We start from the raw sequence: 20667 nt of genomic DNA, 5'->3' as shown, positions 1-20667 counted from the left end.
GCAAATCCCACTGCCACCTCACAGTAGAGAGCCAGTAGAACCAGGAACATTTCCACCCACCCACCCCAGCCACCTGACCTGGCCCCTTATGGGAAACAGTGCAGAACCAGGAAGGAAGCAGAACCCAGGGGCCTGCCAGGCCCCTGACCGCTGGGCGCAGTGGGAGGTCATGGCACTTGGGGAATGACCACGCCAACCCCATGGGGACCTCCTGACAGCTGTCCTTGAGGAAGGCCCAGGACATTTAGGGCGCCCTAAAAACTGCCCTCAAGTCACCCTTTACAGATAGATCCTTGGCCACCCAGAATCCAACCTATTTGTGAGAGTCCACCGAATGGCTACATCAAACAAAGAACAGGCCACCCAAGGGCCAGTCCACACCAAGCCACTCACATTCAAAGGAAGAAGATTCTATGGGCAACCCTTGGCGCTGGCAGGACAGGGACCCAAGGGTAGGTCTGGGGGACTGGGGAATAGGAAGAGCATCTACCTGGGCCTGTCGTACCATGGCCAGTGAGAAATGAGCTCCTGCAGGAAACCCCAGGCCAACAAGGCTCTGAGGGTAGCTTAGGGAGGAGAGCTAAGTTCCACCCACAATTTCCAAAATCACAGCCCCAAGAAGGACCAGCACATCCCACATCTTGGAAGGTGGCCTCCAGCCTCGCCACATGAAGCTGTCAATCACGTGGACATACGGGCACCTGGAGGAAGGCACATGGGTATCTAAGGCTCAAGGTCAGGCACAGGTATCCACTAGCTCATGTGGGTCTGGGCAAAGAGCTACTGTAAAAGGCGAGTGGCCCAGACCAAAGGGGGCAAGGTCAGCTAATGTCCCAGTACCTGCAGCCACGACTCACCAGCCCTGCAGACCACCCTGGTCACGCCTAGTCCTGCAGGCCTGGAGAAGCCAGGGTCAGGCCAGGAACCTCTGTGGGTCATGAGGTTTGCCAAGGGGCCCAGAGCTGCCTCCTGTTACCCAAGGGATCAGGAGCTGCCCCATCATTCCCCAAGTCCCTTAACCACTGGGCCAGTATTTAAGAGGAGGAAAGGGGAGATAGAGAACCAGCCGGCACCAAGGTCACACCTCCGAGATGCAATTTCTAAGGTGGCCGATGGGATGAGGGCAGCAGGCCTGTTCCCTCCCTGCAGGATCTTAAACCTGAGCTGGGGCACCTGACACCAAGATGTGGGACAGGCCAGGATAAGGCCAGTGTGGGGCAGGGAGCCAGCCCTTGACTCTAGGAAAGGGGCCATCTACAGGGAGCAGGGTGGAGGGCTGGGGTGGGCCCAGTGCTCTGAGGTCAGGTGCCTGGACAGACAGACAGGTGGACGGCGGAGGAGCAGAGCCGGCTCACTGCATGTACGAGTAGCGCCAGTCGCCCAGAGGTTTGTGCGTCTCCTTGATGACCTGGGGCGATGTCCACCGCAGGACGTAGTGGGGTCCCCCTGGCTTGTCATTGGTTCCTGTGGAAAAGACAGCTCTGGTTGCCTCTGAAAAGATATATCAGCTCTGGGCAGAAGGGAAAAGGGGTGGGGAGGAGTTGATGGAATAAATGGGGCCCCAGTGTGGGCAGCAAACAAACTACAACGAAAAGTGTTCACAGTGGCCAGTTTCCTAAGTGCATCTGTGAGGAGCACCCTTGGCCGGAGGTCGGGTGAGGGAGGAACTGTGAGCGGACAGGACACCGACAATCCCGGGATCCATGTGCCCCACCTGCCAGGGGTGTCTCGGGGACAGGGGAGCACTGGCTCGGCCACTGGGCAGCTGGGACCTTGGACAGTCACCACCCCAACTTGAGCCTCAGTTTCCCCATTTGTAAATAGGAGGGAGTTGGACTGAAGTGACCTGGAGCATGGTGGCACAAGCTGTGGGTACTAGATTCAAAAGCCAGCTCCACCACTTCCTAGCCATGTGCCCTTCAGCAAGGAGCTTCACCACCCTGTGCCTCAGTTTAGCATGTTGGCTCACAAGGCTGTTAAAAGAACTGGGGGTGAGCACAGTGCCCGACCACAGTGCTCAGGGGATGGTGCGGTTCCTATTACTCTTAGCACCCTTGAAATGAAGGATCTCAAGACTCCTCCTGGAAACAGGAACCCACTCACCAGAGGCTCGGGCCCCCCCGAAGGGCTGCTGGCCCACCACTGAGCCGGTGGACTTGTCATTGATGTAGAAGTTGCCGGCAGCATTCCTTAGCATCTCCGTGGCCTCCCGGACAACATTCCTACAAGGCAGGGCAGCCAGCTCACCCACCCCTCCAGCCCCAGGTCCAACCTCCATACCCACCCAGCCCAGGCTGGCTATCCAGGCGATCACTGGGACAGTGACATGGGCCAGCCTGGGCCAGCCACCAGCTGTGGGCCGTTGGGCAGATTACTTAGGGTCTCTGGGCCTCAGCTTTCTCCTCTGGAAAGGGGATTTCAGGCCTCCCTTGCAGGGCTCCTGCAAGGACTGAGGGTGGGGGTCAAACAGCACACACTCAAGGGAGTGGCCCATCCAGGTCCAATTTTCCTGTCCCTCAGGAGCTGGGGGACCCCTCAAGCCTCACCCTGACCCTCAGGTTCCACTCCCACCTCATTTTCTCTAGACAGAAAAAGGGTGGCAACTAAGCCAGGAGGCAGGAAAAAGCAAAGCCTCAGGGTGAATATCAAATCCTGCCTCTGCAAGATGAGCAGTGTGCCCGGCCCGAGCCTGTGTCCCACTCTGCAGCATGAGGCGATGACCTTGCACAGTGGGGCCCCCTCAGACTGGGGGAGCTGGTGAAAAACTCCTATTCCCATGCGCACCCCTAGAGATCCAGACCCAATAGCCGGGCCCCAGAACCTGCACTTTAACGAAGAGCCAGCTGCCTCTCTATACCTGTGCATGGAAGGCCTGCCTGCCGGTCGGGGCTGAGGGGAGGGGCGTGGATGGAAAGCAAGGGGTGGCATTATTGCTAGGACCCATGTCCAGGGTGTGGACAGGACAGCAGGCCTGGAGCAGAGGGACTGCAGCCACTCACTTATCCTGGGCAAACACTGCCCCCGTGAGGCCGTAGCTGGTAGTGCTGTCCACCAGCCGCAGTGTCTCCTTGTACTTGTCGTCTGGGTAGACGTACACGGTCAGCACAGGCCCGAAGATCTCCTGGGAGAGAAGCCCAAGACCAGCCTCAGCCTGGACCAGGGCCCTGAGGCCTCCCAGCCTGCTCTGCCCTCTGCCTCTACTCTCAGTGCCCCGTCCCCAGGCCTCGGTGCACAGCTCAGCCCCTGCAAGAAGGGCCAGGTGCATGTCCTGCTGGATTCCCTGCGGGGTGGCACCGCGCCCAGCTCCTGCCCTGCCCACCCCACCCCACCCCGGCAAAAGATCCCAGGAAACTTTCCGGCCCTTCTGCCAGCCAAACCCACACCCGTAGAGCCACGGGCCCAGGCCCAAGGAAACAGGAGACTTCTGGCAACAGCTGATCCAGGAACTGCCCCAACAGTATCACTGTTCCCGCTGCCACCAAGGTTCCTTGACCTCCTGGAGCCTCAGTTTCTCATCTGCAAAACGGGACTGATAATACCCCCTTTACCGCCATCAAGTGGCAGCTGTGGCCGGCCCACAGTTGAGTCTATAAATGTCAGCTGTTACGATCACTGTGGTGGGCCTGGGCAGTGTCAGCAGTGTCAGGACCCACCACTGGATCTGGGGTCAGGAGGCCTGAGCTCAAGGCCTGGCTCTGCTCTCACTGGGTGTGAGACATTCACTTGCTCACTTTCCTCATCTGTGAAATGGGATAATGCCTGGAGAAGAAAACCAATCTCAAGGGCCCTGTGCACATGCTGTGCTGAGCGGCTGTCCTCCCCTGTGCCTCCGGCCACCCGCCCAGTCACCTCCTTCATGATGGGCTCCTGAGGGTCCTTGCTCTCGATGATGCAGGGCTCCACGAAGTAACCCACAGAGTCATCACACTTGCCCCCCGCCAGGACAGTGAGGCTGGGCGAGGAGCGGGCGTGCTCCAGCCACTTCTTGATGCGGCCAAAGGACTGCAGAGGCGGGGAAGGGTGTCAGGAACTGGCTAGGGGACCGGTCCCAGCAGCAGCCTCTAATACACTCACCCCAAAACACCTGTTCCTGAGGGACCCAAATTCTGACATGGCAGAGGGGAGGGCCCTGAGGGTCTGGATAAGCCATGGCAGAGACCAGGGCAGATGTGCATGCGCGCGTGTGTGTGCGTGTGTTAGAACTACTCACATATAAATACACATATGGCATAAATGTACACATGGGCATAGGCATGGCCATGTTGCTTTACTTAAGCATGTAGATACATGGCGAGCAAAAGTAGGTTTACAGTCGTATGTGAAACAGTTTCTTCTTGTATTATTGATCATTGTATTACTTATTTGAATTACAACTATAAACCTACTTTTGCCCACCCCTGTATGTTACATGCATGTTGACCTACACATGTGCATCTATATACGTACAAACATGTACATGAATCTTTGCATGCACACACATGGATGGATTTGCTCATGTACAGAGATATGTGTGTATGGATGTATATGCATGTATGTGGAAAGGCCGACACGCATGCCCACACGTGAACATGTTCATGCATGTGCATACATGTGTGCATGTTTAGGTTTATGCACACAGATGTGAGGGCCTAGCTGTGTCTGTATGAATATGCACTTAAAGGGGGCTTGTTGAGCTCGGCTGTAGCGTGTGCAGGAGGAGAGTTGTTCTCTGGCTGGAGGATTCTGCCCTTTAAAAGCTGGAGGCGGGAGTGGCGACCTGGCTCCCTCCCCAGAAGCAGTGGGGGCCCCCTTATCTCCTCCTCCCTCTTCCACCCGGTCCAGGGCTCAGCTCCCCAGAACAACTGGATTCTAGCCCGTACCTTGGCATCAATCACCGCGGAGAAGAAGGTCCCAAAATCTTCTGCAGGCTGGAGGCAGGGGGACACGAGAAGAGACCAAGTGGCCACGGGCCCCTCCTGCACGCCCCGGCCCACCCGCACAGGAGCTGCAATCCCGCCAGCCGCCCGCTGGGCCGCGGATGAAGGCCCCACTCACGTCGCCCACTTTGATCCTGCCGTGCTCCTCCAGCAGCTGCCTTTTGATCTGCGGCCACAGCGAGTGAGGCACGTAGAGGCGGGAGCAGGCCGAGCACTTCTGGCCACCGTACTCGAAGGCTGAGCGCAGGGTCCCACTCACCACGCTGTCCACGTCGGCTGAGCGGTGCACGAAGTGGAAGTTCTTCCCCCCGCACTCTACAGGGGCCAGGGTGGGGGGACAAATGAAGGAGCGGGCTCCTCCGGCCAGCCCAGGGGCCCACCACACTGCCCACGGCTGTCCACGGGGCCCTGTGACCAGCCCCCAATACTGGGCGGATGAGAGCGGGAGAGGCAGAGTTAGAGCTGAGCAGCATCCCAGACACCCATGAGCCAGGCCTGCTCTCCCACTCTACAGATGAAAAAACTGATGCCCAAGGGTGAAGGGCGTCAGGGGTCATCAGAACCAACTCCCCCATTATACAGATGAGAAACTGAGGCTGGGACTGCGGTGCTGCCCAATACCATGGCAGAGGAAAAACTAGAATCCTAGGCTCCCATTCCACTCCCAGAAGTGGGCACAGCTTTCTTTAAGCTTTCCACTAACCCCCCAAACCAGCAAGAGGTGAGGGGGTCCACCCATGTCAACAGCCAGGGCTCCTTCCCTACCACGGTACTTAATTTGCTGAATGACTGATGAATGAATGAATGAATGAATGAACACTATGAGGCACAGGTGCTCTGCACAACCCCCAGGACCTGCCAGAGCACAGGCTCCACGCCTAAGGACCCCCAGGTCTTAGCTCCTGCAGCACCCCAACCATGGCTGCTTCACCTCCTCTTGCGTGATGGCCGGGGAAGGGGGGGGCTCCCTGGAGCCACAGGCACGGGGCAGGCAGAGGGGCCTTACCTCCAGCCAGGCGTGGGAAGGTGCGAAAGCGATCCAGGTTCTGGGCTACCTGCTTCCACAGGTTTTTAAAGGTGCTGAAACCAGAGGACAGGATGGGAATTAGGGAGCTGGGCTTGGGTATCTGAAAGGGTGAGGGTTCTGGGGGTTGTGGCACAGGCCCCAGCAGAGGAAGGCCAGGGTCGGCAGCCCAGAGGCGAGCAGGGGTTCACAGCAGGGGTGGTGGGGAACCAGTAGGCGGTGGCAGCTGGAAATGGGCAGCACTCCAGGCCTACGGGGAGGGAGCAAGGGGAGCCTTGGTGGCAGGATGGTGCAGAGAAGGCTGGGGGGGGTACTGGGTTCAAGCTCTGACTCAGACACCCACGGCGATGTGATCTTCTGCTCACTATTTAACCTCTCTGAGCCTTAAACTCGGTGTCTCATCTGGGAACTGGAGGGAAGAATCCCACTGGGCAGGGCTGTTCTGTGATTCACTCTAATGAGAGTTAAGAGCCCACTGACTGTGCTTGATGGGGGACAGACGCTGTCACTGCGAGGGGTGCCCTTGCCCAGCACCCAAGGCTCCAGAGGCCAAACTGAGGAGAAGGGTCCTGGGAGAGGAAGCTCAGGCCTGCCTCCTCCCTGGGCGCCTCCTCCCTGGGCTCGGAGTGTGACCAACCTCGGCACCACAAAACAATAAAAATGCTAATCACCAGGGAGCCAGCGACACAGTAGCTAATACTAATTTATGACTTTCCCACCTTTGAGCCGCTGCTCATCAGAGCATGGCAAATGGGGGCCAGGCCCGCTCCGCCCGCTAACAGGCAGGGACCCGTGGGGCCTTCGGCTGGCAGAGCAGGCCTTTCGGAAAACAGCCCTCCTCAGCAATTCTAACGCTGCCATTGCCACCCTGCAAACCCTGGAGGGAAGAGGGGTGGGGGAGCCTGACACCAGCAGAGCGAGCCACTGCAGGTGTCCCAGTGACATCTGGTAGGTCCCCAGTGCTGACCTTGACATCTCCACCCAGGTGACCCATGGGCACCCCAAATTCAAAGTGACCAACATGTGCATCATCTTTGCCCTAACCTTCCCACTGCTGGGCCTTGGGGTGCCCACCTTGCGAACGATGCCTCCTGCCCCAAGTCTGGACATTCCCGCTGATCCCCGATCCCAACCCCACAGACAGGTGATCGAATCTCCCTGCTACTCTCTCCCTTGAATTGTCCCACTTTTCTCCATTCCCACTGTCTCCACCCTGGTTCAGGCCCTGTCGTCCTGCTCGATGTGGACAGACTCCTATGGTCTCCTGCTTCCAGCCACTAGCGGCTTGTGTGCAGAGCAGCCAGAGCCATCCTCTGGGACAGAGGCTGCAAATGCGGGGCACAGAGGGACAGGCAGGGAGGGAGGGAGGCAGACCCGGGGTGCGGAGACCTGTGCGGTGGGGGAGGTGGGGAGCCTGCCCACCTCCAGCCCGTGGAAATAAGGGCCAAGGGGGACCAGAGCATCCAGGTTGTCAAAAGAAGCCATCATTTGGATTTTGACATGAAACTGTCAGAGCTGTACCAGGTGGCTTCATCCCTATTAGCAGTCAAAGAAAACAGCCACTCGCCAGGTCCCACTGAAGAGCTACCGTAGTTTGTAATCTCTGCTTGAACCCTGATTAAGCCACTCCCCCTGCATAAAACCTTCGCTGTCTCCCATCACCTTCAGGATACAGTCCAGACATCGTTCAAGCCCACAGGGCCTTGGAGTCACTGGACTAAAATCCCCTCGGAGGCAGGACCTTGTCCTCTCCACAAATTCGCTGCTGAGTCTTAGCATGAGCAGGGTCCAGCATGCAGGGGGGCTAAATCCCAGCTGAGCAAGTGAATGAATAAGTGGTGATGATCCAACCATGTCCTGCTCCCACCCTCTTACCTGCAGTCCCCCAACTCCAAGCTCCAGCCACATGGCACCACCACCTCCCAGAGCACAAGAGCTTCTGCGTTAATCCTCTGCATGTGCTGTCCCCTCTCCTACAAGACTTTCCCACCGCCTCCCCTACTCTCCTCCTCCAATTATTTATTCCAGGCTCCCTTGTCCCCTTTCGACTGACAGAGACAGCATCAAAATCAATATTGCCAAACACCCGTGGGCTGCTTTTAGCCGATAAGCTCTTTCCTGTTTGTAACTAGTTCAACCCTGATGATTACTCTGTAAGGTAGAGATCAGCAGTCCTGCTACACAGGTGAAGAGACAGAGACTCAGAGAGGGGAAATGGCTCACCCACAGCCACACAGCAAGTAAGTATGGTCAGTGCCAGACCTCTGGCTCACAGCCCAGCTACTGGACAGAGGTGACATCCCTAAAGCACCCTGCCCTACCTCACCCCAGGGACTTACGGCACGCTGCCTGTGAAGTTGATGCCACACAGGTGCTCTGAGCTGGTAATAGTGTCCCCAAATGTGGGCCCATCAGCTGGCACAAACTGGATGATGTTGGGGGGCAGGCCAGCCTCCCGGAGGATGCGGTAGACGGCATAGCTGGCCAGCATGGCAGTGTCGCTGGGCTTCCAAAGGACAACATTGCCCTGCCCGGGAGGCACAAGGATGACTCAGAAGGCCAGAAGCCACCAGCCCTGACTCCAGCCCACCCCAAAGCATGGTCATCCCTCACCGGGAACCATCAGGCCCCTATGCAGGCCAGGATGTCCCCCACCCGAGCCCACACCTCCAGGTGTCGAGCAGTATGCTCTGATGGCCCTTGCTAACAAGACCACGCCAGCCCTGGCTGCTCTCTCTCTCTGGCCAAGGCTCCCTTCCTCCAAAGCCTGCACGGACTGGTCCTGCCAGCACCCCTCAGGCAGCACTGTTCTAGGTGTTTCTGAGTTGCTGGGTGCTCACTGGGTATGGTTGGGCAAGGGCTCACGGGGCTCTCTGCACATGTCCTGGTGAGGGCACGTGGGCGCCTGGGTGTGTGCACGAACATTCTCCAGGTCACCCAGCCACCCTGCTTGGGGCTCAGGCCCCCAACAACTCAGCTCTCTTCTTGCAACTCCTTGAGTCACCCAGGCCCTCCAAAGGCAGGGCCAAGTCTGCCCCATCAGACTGGAAGCTCATGAGGCTGATGGTCAGCTTCACCCTGATCATGGAGTGACTTCTTTAAAACTAAGCCTGAACCCCAATCTGCCCATTATGAACTAGCTGTACAACTCTGACAAATAAGTCACCAGGCCCATAGCAAGCATTCTAAGGTGAGCTACAATTATCACCATCACTAACAACCACCACACACTAGCCTGCACATGGCCAGACCTGCCTGGCGTTTGCCACGTCACATGCCCGGTCTCATCTGCTCCTCACAACCCTGCACTGCAGGCTTTCCTATTATTTCCACTTTGCAGATAAGGAAACTGCCTCAGAGCAGTGTGGGGGCTTAACTGGGGTCACCTAGAGCAAGGCAAAGCTGGAACCCAAACCAGCCTCTGACCCTGAAGCCTTTCCACGCCCCACGCTGTCTCGGCCACTGTGCTTCTCCCCAGGACTAGGGCTGGGACCTCAGGGGCTCAAATGTGGCCTTTTGTCTGTTGAGACGGGAATGATGCTGAGCTCCCACCATCCCTTCCCGCTGGCCACATCTCACCATCAAGGCTGGTGCCCCCGCCAGGTTGCCGCCGATCGCAGTGAAGTTAAAGGGGGAGATGGCTGCCACGAAGCCCTGGAGACAGAGGAGGTGGTGAGGCCAAGCTCAAGGCTTCCAGCAGCCCGTCCCACCCTGCACCTCCAGGTGGCTACCTCCAGCCCGCGATACACCACAGTGTTGGTGCTGGGCGGCACGCTGATGGGCTGCTCTCCCTCCAGCTCCACGGCAAACTTCGCGTTGAATCGGAAGAAGTCGATCAGCTCGGCCGCGGCATCGATCTCGGCTTGGATCACTGTCTTACCCTGCGAGGCAGGAAGGCCAGGGGGTCAGCAGTGGCAGACACGGGACCCTGAACCCACAGTGACGCATGAGCAGGGTGCTGGCGGCAACTGCCCCGGAGTGGATACGTGCCCTCGCCAGGTGTGTTGGGCCAGGAACCAGGAGGCCTTGAGACTGTAAACGTTTCCTTAGACTGTCTGTTCTTTCCGATGGTGAATGTGAGCCATGGGGAAAGGACTCTGGGCAGCAAGAATGGGCCTTTCCTGGGTCCGGGCAACCCTCCTTGGCACACTGGCAGCTGCTCGCCCTGCCCAGGACACGGGGTGAAGGAAGCGGAGCTAAGATGCACTGCTCCCTGCTCTGCACGGCCACTGCGTTTCCCACAAGCTCCTGAGCCTTCACTCAAATAAAGAGGCACTTTAATCTGGGCTTGGAAGTGTGTGTGTCTCTTCCTGCCCAAGTGCGGCTCACCTGGGACATTCTAGAGCCTGACACCCACCCCAGGCGCTGCAGAGAAAATCAGGACACACTTGGCAGGGCGTGACTGTCGTACCACCTCTGTGCAGCAGGGGGAGCTCTCACCCAAACCTCCCAATGCTCCCTGAGGACATGAACTCTCCCCGCTCCGCTCCTTTCCCAGAGCTCTGGGCTGCTATTGCCACTCTCTGGCTCAAATGCACTCACTCAAAAAAAGTTTCTCCAGGAGTTTCTATGACTCCAGGAAGACCCAGAAAGATGGAGAACATTAACGCATGATTACTGTTCCCTAAAAGCTTGCTTATAAAGGGGTAACAGAAACATAGGAAGACATTACACCCCCGTGCGATCTGAGCTGTGACAAATGAACAGCATGCTATGGGGTGGGACTGATCCTTCTGGACAGAGAAGGTTTCTGGAAGGCTCACAGAGGAGGTGCTATCTCGGCTGGCTGTTGACAGGTAAGAGTTCACGGGGCAGAGAAGAGAGTGAGCATCCCAGGCAGGAGACACCAGGCAGAGGCAGGGATGTGGGACGCCCGTGGAGTCCAGGAATGTCACTAGGTCCACACTGGCCTCACCACAGGTAAGAAGGCCTGGTGGGAAGGGCAGAGAAGGTGGCGAGCTGGAAAGAGGGGGGAATTGTAGGGCCCTGGGCTCAGGATCTGGGATGTGACTCTCAGTGATAGATCTTAGTGGTTTGTAAGCCTGGAGCACCTGCTAGAGGTATCGAGAACACCTGAGGACTGCACAGGGCAACTGTCAGTCCAGGCAAAACATGACAAAGGCCTTGCCTGGAGTGGGGACAGAGAAGGAAGGGAAGCGACATTTCCGTAGTCAGACACATAGGCTTAGCAGTCCCCCTTGTCTAATGTTTTGGGTGTCTGCCCACTCTCCTAGGCCTGTCCCTCGAGGACACCTCTGAGTCTCCAGCCAGCAGAGCAGGTCTCAGTACCCAGAAGCTGCTCAGCTGATGCCTGCCGAACTGGATGGGGTACAACTGCCTCCCACCCCAACTGTGCCCACAGGCACCTCACCTGTCCCACCATGGTCTTGGCAAGGATCTCCGCCCTGCGTGGCCCGCTCAGCATATCTGCTGCCTTCAGGAAGATCTGGGCCCGGTCTGCGACAGGCTTCAGGTCCCACTCTTTCCTGGCAGCCAAGGCGGCCTCAATGGCTTTGTTGAGCAGGGCCTAGCGAAGAGGGCAAGGTTGGGGGTTTCTTCCTGTAGCAGGACAGGTCCCAAGGGAATGAGCGAGGGAGGAGAGATCTGGAGGTCACGCTCCACCCGGGGAGGACACCGGCTCCCCTCCCCACAGCTGCAGACCCTAAGTCCCATTGCTGGAAGGGCCACCCCAGGCTTGGAACCTGTTCTGCTGCCAGTCTGGAGAAGGCTGACCTGCCAGCTGGGTCAGCATGCCAGGCACTTGGCACTGAGTCCCGCAGCTGTTAAACCTGATCCTCTTTCTCCTGTGGTCTCATAGGGTGTCACCTTAATCCTGGGGCCTGGGGCCCCTGAATCTACCATCCAGGGCCATCAGCCCTCGAGGTCAGGGCCCTGGTCTTACCTTTGCCAGGCCAGAACCACCTGAGACACACACCTGCTGCTGGTACCTCAGCTGCTCTCACTGCCACAGGACGCCAGACCCTAGACCCCCTACCACAGGTCACCCCATCCCCTCTCGGTGGCCCTCTGTGATACTAATTCCTTCTGGCTTTCCATCCACGATGTCTCCAATTTCCCTGACTCAGCCTCCCCAGAATCTACGGCTCCCCTCAACTCTACCATGTCAGGGTTTGCCTCGTGGAGACAGCGATAGCAGGTGGGAGGATGTCCCAGCCCTGACCAAGGCAGCTCCCACCTGGCTCAAGTTAACCCCTGCATGCCTGGACCTGTAAGAGACACCCGCTCAGGGACTCCCTCAGTCCTGACTGCCCCAACTACACTCTCACCCCCATGGCCAGAGGGAAGCAGTGTCTGATGTCCACCTCTATGTCCGCAGCCAGCAGGACAAAACAGGGGCAGCACCCCAAACCCCAAAGTCACCAGGGACTCACCTTGTCTGCATAGCAGAACTTGGCCACCTTGTGTCCATGGTTAAAGGGCTGAAAGAAGAGAAGAGCGAGGGAAGTGCCAGGGTGGGGGTGGGGGAGGTGGGGGGGGGAAGAGGCAGGGCTCAGAGCTGGCTTTCCAGGGAAGAGCCTTCAGCTCTCTCCCCTCCAATCCCCATGAAGCCTCCAGTAGCCCAGCCCACGCCGATCTCTGCCCCTTGAGGGTTGTGGGGCACCTGCTTTTCCATGAGTAAGACACGGTTCCCGGTCCAGGAAAAAGGCATGGACCGCACTGTTTCAGGGAAAGCGTGGACTTTATGGTCAGACACAGGTTCGAATCTCTGTCTGCCACCCGCTAGCCATGGGGCCCATGTAAACTGACTCCCCCTCTCCAAGTCTACCCAAATCTGGGCATGGACTAAAACCCCCTTGGAGGCAGAGCCCCAGGTCACATGCTGTCGTGCTGCTCGAGAGACCCCAGTTTCAGGGAGAGGCTTACCGACACCTGGTACCGCACATCTGAGGTCCACACCTCCTCGTCACCCACCACACACGGGATGGCTTCTGTCTTGCCCTTCAGGTCCTTCAAGGCCTGAGGAGAGGACAAAATGCTAGATGGGCACTTCCTTCCCCTCTTCTCCCACCTAAGACCCGACGGAGAGTCTGCAAATGCAGAGGCCCGGGAGGAAAGGAACTGAGACGGCGGCCGGGCCAGGTCTGCGGCTGGAGAACGTGTGCTCTCCTCGGGGGACAGCAGGACTCGGCCCCTCCACTGTCGCTCCCTGTCACACAGGAAGGAGAGGCCAGCATCATCAGGTTTTCCCATTACAAAAAATGATTTAAAAAACTGTCGCTCCCGGGCCAGGCATGGCTCAGCGGTTGAGCATCGACCTGGATGCAGGAGATCGGGGTTCGATTCCCAGTCAGGGCACATGCCCGGGTTGTGGGCTCGATCCCCAGTGGGGGGCGTGCAGGAGGCAGCTGATCAATGACTCTCATCACTGATGTTTCTATCTCTCTCTCTCCCTCTCCCTTCTTCTCTCTGAAATCAATAAAGATATAAAAAAATAAAATAAAATAAAAAACTGCACCTGAAATTTACGTGGAACCTCACAATTTTTAAAATAATGGCAATTAATGGAAGACCATTCTGAAAAACATCTGTGAGCATATGACCCCTGACCAGCACTGAGGCCCCCAAATGGCCCCAGCCTCTCCTATGCTCCCGACACACAGCCCGCCCCTGACCCCAGGTTTCCTTCCAGGGCTGAGAGCAGGGGCAGGAGGGGTAATCGCTGTGGCACCGAGAAGCACCCTGGGGCTGCTGAAGGCTGTGTCTGCTCCATGCCCTGCACTGGCGCCCCCCTTACCTTCTGCAGTGCATCTCGCTCGGGGCTGCCCTTCGTGAATGCCAAGATGGGCTCGTTGGCCACCTTCAGGGAGGAGATGTGTTTCCACCGAAGCCTGGATGCAAGGGTGGGGGGAGGGAGGCAGACAGGTCAGCAGTGACCACCACAGACCCAGCCCCTCTGTCTCCAACAGGGGATCCTGGGTTGGCCCAGAATCCTGAAATCCAGAGCAACTATAGAACTGGTGAGGGGGGAACAAGACAGGCCTTGGGGTGCAAAATTCGAGTTCAGGTCCCACACCTGAGATTGTGTGTCCTTGAGTGTGTGAGCTGCCTCCTCTGAACCTGTTTCTACACCCAGGAAGCGAAAGTAATCATACAAACTCCCACGGTTGTTTGCAGCTTAAATCCACAGAGGCAAACGCATTTCTAAGTGTTTGTACAAGGACAGGGTTTCCCCACAATGCAAACTTTATCCCAGAGCAGACCCAGTCACTTCTTTCTCTTAGCTGAAAAGGCAGGATGCCCCAGAGCTGGGTCTCATCAGAATGTGAACCAGCTGAGAGGCCCAGCACTCGGAGCTGAACTGAGGGAGAGCAAGAAAGTCCAAGAGGTGGCCCGTGAACTTGGAGGAGTGCCCTGAGCTCAGTTCACAGAGACAGGAAGGGGGGGCTTGGGGGTTCAGAGTCTGACTCCTGGGCACCAAGTTTCAAGAACTCCTTGTTCTGGAGCCTCTGTTCAGTCTGGAACCTGTGACCTCATTGATTAATAACCACTATGACCACCACCCCTAACACTCCTGGGGGTCAGAAGGTGGGGGGCACATGGGTAAGACTTTAGGGTCAGTCACTTGTAAAAGGGAGCATTAATGACAAGGAACCTAATGCACAAGGCTTGTTAGACTTTTTTCCCCTCAAAGAATACTTTATTGATTTTTAGAGACAGGGGAAAGGAGAGAGAGAGAGAGAGAAACATCAATGTGAGATCGAAGCATCAATCAGCTGCTTCCTGCACACCCCTGGCTGGGAATCGAACTGGCAGCCTTTCGGGTGCACGGGATGACACCCAACCAACTGAACCACACCGGCCAGGGGAGGCTCGTTAGACTCGATAACGCCTCCCGTCCATCATGTATAGGCCCATCGGATGGGTCTCACCAGTGGCCCCATTATAGAAATAAAATAACTTAGGTCCTAAAAGGAAAATATCTAGTTCAAGACCAAGATCAGGAGAGACCTGGATTTGGATCAGAAAAACCCAGATACCATCTCCCTCTGGTGTCATCGCCCCCGGCCAGAGACCAGTCGGAACGCACCTGCAGGTGGACAAGTGGGGTTACTGTTCCACGCAGGAGGGAAAGTGCACAGCTGGGGGCCGCAGCCCCTCCTTTAGCAAGAGGGGGAGTGTCTGGTATTTTGGGGGTGGCACAGTGACCTTGTGTTCATCTGTGCTCAAACAAACTATGACAGCCTTGCGGCGCCTCACTTCATCACTGCCTCAGAGTGACCTTGTCTGAGGCCCATGTCCTGGAAGGCAGCTAATGCCCAAAGGAGGGCAAAACGGCCTGGCTGGGAGGGTCGGGGGACTTCTTGCTTTCTCACTGGGAAGAGGTGTGGGGGCTCAAAGGGCTGGTCTGGGAGGCCTGGAGGAAGGACACGAAAAAGGGGCCGTGAGGGCAGGTCCCACGTTTACCCTACAAGGTTACTGAACATCTGCCACATCTCTGACGCTGCCTGGGCATTGAAGACACAGTGGTGACCAAGAGAGCAAGGCCTCTGGCTGCACGCAGCTGACCTCTACTGGGGGACACCGGCAAGAAATAAACACAATAAGGACAGAGGGACCCAAAAATGAATAAGTAAGGGAAGGGTGGAGCCACTTTAGCCAGAGTGGTCAGGGAGGGGCAAGCTCAGCAGAGACCTAGAGGAGGTTTAAGAAGAGCTGGGGGAAGTGGTCAGGCCCAGGGGACAGCAGAAAGGGGCCTGTGCAGTGGAGGGGCAGGGCCAAGTCTCCCGAGATGCCCAAGGGCAAGGTCGCCCTTGGACCTTCTCCCTCTCTCCCCCTACCTCACCCCCAGGCCACAGCCATCAGGCCCAAGGAAGCCAGTCACATTCCCCAGGCCCCACCCTCCCCCTGACCACAGGAAGCTCAGCAGTCCAGTAGCTGTGTGACCTTGGGCAAGTCACTGACTAGGAGTGATACCCATCTCATGAGGTTACTGTGGAGATCTGAAGAGATCACTGAGGACCTCACGGCCTGGGTGTGAGATTTTAGCTGCCCCTCCCCACCCTGTACAGGTACCAGGATCTGAGCTAAAAAAGCCCCATCAAAACATCTGCAATGGGTGACAGCAGGGCTGCATAGAGCTGTGGGCCAGCCAATGAAACCTCAGAAATGTACAGAGGGGAACGCTGAGGGGAAGCAGGGTAGGGGTGGGGGGCTCCGCTCCCCTCCCAGGGTGCAGGTTACCTGAGGCCTACTCCCTAGTCCACGGCACCACCAGCTTTTGCCTGGACAACTGCAATGGCCACTCCTGGTCCACTGTCACCAAGCTACTCTCCAAATTGCAGCCAAAGTTATAGTTTTAATATGAAAATTTAATCATCAGACACAGCAGACATAAAGCACTTGGCTCAAAACTACTCAGTGGCCTCTCACTTCTTCTGCAATAAAAAGGCAGACTCCTTACATGGTAGGCAGTTAGACAGACATGAGCAGAGGAAGGACTATGAGCCAGTTACAGGTCACCAGGGAGGAATGTCCTGGACACCCAGCAATGAAGAAGAACTGGAAGAGCAGATACTGGAAAGATTTGAGACCTCGCCCTGGAGACCCTCTCTCCACCCTAGAATGCCTCTGGTCATGCAGGTCAGGTTCTCCTGATCTTCTCTCCCCTGGCACGTGGTCAGTCATGGGGCAGACCCCTGCCCTTAGAGGAGAGCAAGGGGGCTGGAGGAAAGCCCCATCTACTACCATACAAAGACAGAAGATGACTAGACAGGCCCTGATAGGTCAGCTTAAAGAAGAGAGCAGTTAACTCCCCTCCCAGGAGTTAAAAGGAGCCCTAGCCCACTCCCCAGGGCAGCTCTTTGAGCCACCGCTGGAAATTTCTCTTCGAGGGTACTTTTTCTTTGCTTTATTGATTAATCTTCCCTAGCGAGCTGGAGTCTTGGCTCTGAATTCTTTCTAAGCCAGAACTCAGTATTGAGGTTGCTGAACCCAGGTCCAGCCTGACTCCCGGTGCGGCTCTGGTCACCTACAACACTACTGAGGCCAGACACCCATTTCCCATCGCCCCGGCCCCAGTGCCTCCCACCCTGTTTGCTGCAATCTAGTCACTTTGGTCATTTTTGCGGCCCCTTTTGTGTGGGGTACTCTTTATGTGGCTGGCCTCCCACCACCTGGGCAGGCCCCTCTCAGATCCCCTTTAGCCCCGCACTTTTCTCACAGCACCGGTGACAACCCTCATTGTGAAGCTGCCACCGGGCCATAAGCTCCACTTGGCCGGCCTGTGTCCATTCCATTCACCCCTGGACGTACTGACTGGTCCAGGGTAAGCATTTGAGAAATACCCTTTGAAAACAACATGCATGCGATGTCAGAGCTGACCCCAGGCCCCCAGAACTTGACTCCCAGGCCAGCACACTCAGGTTAACACCTGAGACTGGACACAGGTCCCTTGGGCTCCCCAGTGGCTGACTGAGGTCAGGGACGGCCAAGGCCAAGAAGAGTGGAGAGGAAATTACCCTTCCTTCACTCAGCACCCAGGTTATCTGAGACTTGATTAGGTTAATTCTTCTTATCACAGAGATAAGCGGCCAGCAGTGGAGGTTAACAGAGTAGTGTGGGGCCCAGGCAGGTCCAGAAGGGAGGGGCATCCAGCCCAGGGGAAAATGTTTCCATTTTATTGCCCCAGAAGACATCAAGGAACATTTATTAAGCGCTTACAACATGCCTGGCACTATGCTAAGTGATTATCTCATTGAATCCACCCTATAAATGTGTTATTACAGTAAGATCTCGTTATAACAGACTAATTCAGTCGAGGGGGTGTCCGTTAAAGCAGAAAGTCTGTTATATAATAAAGTAGGTTTTCTCAATGCATATGTTAAAAAATTGACAAATTAGTTTAACTGTTTTTATTAATATAGATGCATAATTTGTGTAATTAGAATTAAGTATGTATGAAAAGTTTAATTTCACAGAAAAGTTTTCTATATGTATTATGGTAATTTTAAATTTATACTGAATAGGTCTAGTAAATGCATGCATTCACCCGTCACAATGAGTAAACAAATGCACACGACTGGGGTGTGCCTTAGCTAAGTTTTAGCTGTACTTCTTACTATGGACATATACTAATTAAAAAGAAAACACAATCAAAAGTATTTTTAAAAATTGGTTGAGATTCCTGGCACTCCAGGCAAAAAGGGAAACACTACAAAACATTACCCATAGCAGTTCCTCAAAAGAGGTGGTTTTTCTTGGCACTAAAGTTCTTCATATAGCAAAGTGAGATCATTAAAACTGTCCTAAAACTGTCTCACCATAAATGTAGAGATGACATGCCACAGGTGTGTCCTAAAGATTTATCAAATAAATGAACAAGTGACTAAACATTAAAGCTGCTGTCTTAGAGCTATGACACTCAACTAGGAGTGATTTTGCCCCCCAGGTGACATCTGGCAACATCACAACTGTGGGATGCTAATGGCATCTGGTGGGTAAAGGCCAAGAATGCTGTTAAACATCCTACAATGCACAGGAAAGTCCCTACAATAAGGATTATCGTCCAGCTAGAAATGTTCATAGTGCCAAGGTTGAAAAACCCTGTCTAAGGCATCAGGCCAACTGCTGTATGGGAAGAGGTAACCTGAGTCAGCAGGCCTGGTTGCAAAATGCTTTCTCTCTGGTTGCAGAATGCTTTTTCTCCACCCAGGAGACTTTGTAATTAAGAGCATGAATCTGGAGTCAGACTGAATGCAATTTTAGTCCTGCATCTGCCTTAACAGGCAGATAAGTTCGCCATCTGTAAAATGGGGATAAAACAGTGCTTATCAACACAGTGCCAGGCTTATTGTATTTGACTACTTGATAAATATTATTGTTATAATGGGCTTTTTAAAAAAAAAGGATATGGATTGCTTTCTACTAGATATCAGAGGGGTTTTTTTTACATCTAAGTCTTTCTCCCCCATTAAAATGAAAACTCTTCGAAGGCTCCATCCACGTGTAAATCGCCTGGGTAACCCTCCCTCCAGTGTTTAGCGCAGCACCTGCACATGGTAGGTACTGAGTAAACAAGTAAATCTATGGGATTTCCATCTGGAGTCTGAGAGGGGTGGTCTCAGAGTGCAGGGACAGGGTGTGGCAAGTGTGACCCCAACCTTGGCTTGGGAGAGGAGCCCTTCTCTCCCATGCCCTTCCCTATCCCATTCCCACGCACAGAGGACACACAGCAGTGTTGAAACTCACTCCTGCCCAGGGCATCCCTGTGCCATCCCTTAGGACACTGATTAACTCAGAAAGGGCCTAGCTCAGCAGAGGAGACATAGCTAGCTGGTCACAGTCCCAGGGGTCAGGCAAACAAAATTCAAACTGGGGGCGGGGGGCTGCCCAGCTCTAAAAGGGAGACCCAGAGAAACATGGGTCCGGAGGGGGGCAGCCTCACCAGACTGTAAGCCCCTCTGAAGCAGGAGGGTCTGTGTCCTAGATCCCCCACCCAGTCCACAGCAGGAAGGGGCTCTGAGGACATCTGTCATTGAGTGAGCAAGGGTCTAGGAGCCCAACTCCACCTTCTGGGGGTTGGCACGCCACTCCGAAACTACACCTTGGCATCTTCACCTGGAATGTGAAATAATATCTACCGCACAGAAGTTTAAATACAAGTGATAATGAGGATCGGGATAATACCCGGGCACTGCCTATGTGCCTGCCACTGTTCAGTCCTTACAATAAAGCATATGCCAGATGCCTAGCTCAGCTTTTGACACCTGGTAAGCACTCCATAAATATTATTCCACCTACCGCAAGCAAGCAGTCCCTTTTCTGCCCAACACTTAACTTGAAAAAAAAGGGAAGAGGAAGAGAGAGGCAGAAGTCCTGGAGGACAGAGGAGAGGGGAGACTCAGGGACTCCCAGGGGTGGGTCCTGAAAGGGAGCCCGAGGCGGAGGAGGGCGGTGCGCGGAAAGCAGGTGCCCAGGGGCAGCCCGCGCGCCCCCGCGGCCGGCGCGCTTACAAGACCCGCGTTCGGAGCAGGGCGAGCGCGTAGGAGGCTGCTTTCGGATCTTGGGAGCCGGGAGAGCAGCAAGACACCCCACCCGGCCGCAGGATTAGGGAAGGGGGTGCCCCTCGCTGCAGGAAGGAGACAGGCAGGGGTGTCGCAATGAGAGGAAGGCCTGGGTCGGGGACGGGAGGTACCAGAGGAAGCACCCCCACCACCCCCCGCGGAGGGGAGGCACCGGGAACCCGGCGGGGGTCCGGCAGGGAGGGAACCCCGCGTGGGGGGCACCCAGCGACTCCCGGAACCCCGGGCCGGCAGCGTGGCTCGGGGCCCCCGCAGGCGCGGCGCTCACTCACCTGGCCGCACACCAGGGGCGGGCCCGCAGGGCGCGGCGGAGCGCGGGCCGCAGCAGCATCTCCAGCTCGCAGTGCCGCAGGTCCTAGGACAGTCCGCCCCCGGCGCAGCCCGACCGCGCTGCCCCGCCCGGAGCGCACTACCTCGGAAAGAGAGGGGTCACGGGGTCACCTAAGACGTCCTCTGAGCCAGGATCAACAGAAATACCTGCATATTTACCTCTGTTAATAAAGGGATTTTCCTTTTCAGCGCATGATAGAGGCCGTTAAGTGACATAAGGCAAGTTAATGCAAAAGGGAAGTCTTGATATATACACGTTACCCTCCTCTCTTTATGGTATGACCCAGTTGCCTTCAAAGGGGCCGAGGGAGAGAGGGCGTGAGCCCCATCGGCCAATCAGAATGATACATGGAAG

At 55.9% G+C, this 20667-nt stretch overlaps 1 protein-coding gene across 1 annotated transcript; it reads right to left on the bottom strand.

Moving 5' to 3' along the window:
- ALDH4A1 (aldehyde dehydrogenase 4 family member A1) lies at positions 1–20334 on the bottom strand. The gene is made up of 15 exons (XM_087820810.1): positions 20255–20334; positions 13697–13790; positions 12826–12918; positions 12333–12380; positions 11312–11467; positions 9672–9821; positions 9520–9594; positions 8280–8467; positions 5923–5996; positions 5035–5231; positions 4860–4907; positions 3850–4002; positions 3000–3121; positions 2104–2222; positions 1–1464 (listed from the first exon to the last, which is right to left on the bottom strand). The coding sequence occupies exons 1-15, from the start codon at positions 20311–20313 to the stop codon at positions 1352–1354; spliced, it is 1689 nt and encodes a 562-aa protein (XP_087676936.1). The 5' UTR covers positions 20314–20334; the 3' UTR covers positions 1–1351.
- Between the last annotated feature and the right edge of the window lie 333 nt (positions 20335–20667).

Source organism: Miniopterus natalensis, chromosome 9 (genome assembly GCF_054644295.1).
Source record: "Miniopterus natalensis isolate mMinNat1 chromosome 9, mMinNat1.hap1, whole genome shotgun sequence".
Classification (NCBI taxonomy): Eukaryota; Metazoa; Chordata; class Mammalia; order Chiroptera; family Miniopteridae; genus Miniopterus; species Miniopterus natalensis.
This window is presented reverse-complemented; position numbering and strand designations above follow the sequence as displayed.

Coding starts and splice junctions, on each gene's coding strand:
- ALDH4A1 (XM_087820810.1), bottom strand. CDS start 20,313: ATGCTGCTGCGGCCCGCGCTCCGCCGCGCCCTGCGGGCCCGCCCCTGG. Junction 13,791..20,254: donor CGCCCCTGGTGTGCGGCCAG/GTGAGTGAGCGC, acceptor CCTTGCATCCAG/GCTTCGGTGGAAACACATCT. Junction 11,468..12,332: donor AGTTCTGCTATGCAGACAAG/GTGAGTCCCTGG, acceptor CCTCTTCGCTAG/GCCCTGCTCAACAAAGCCAT.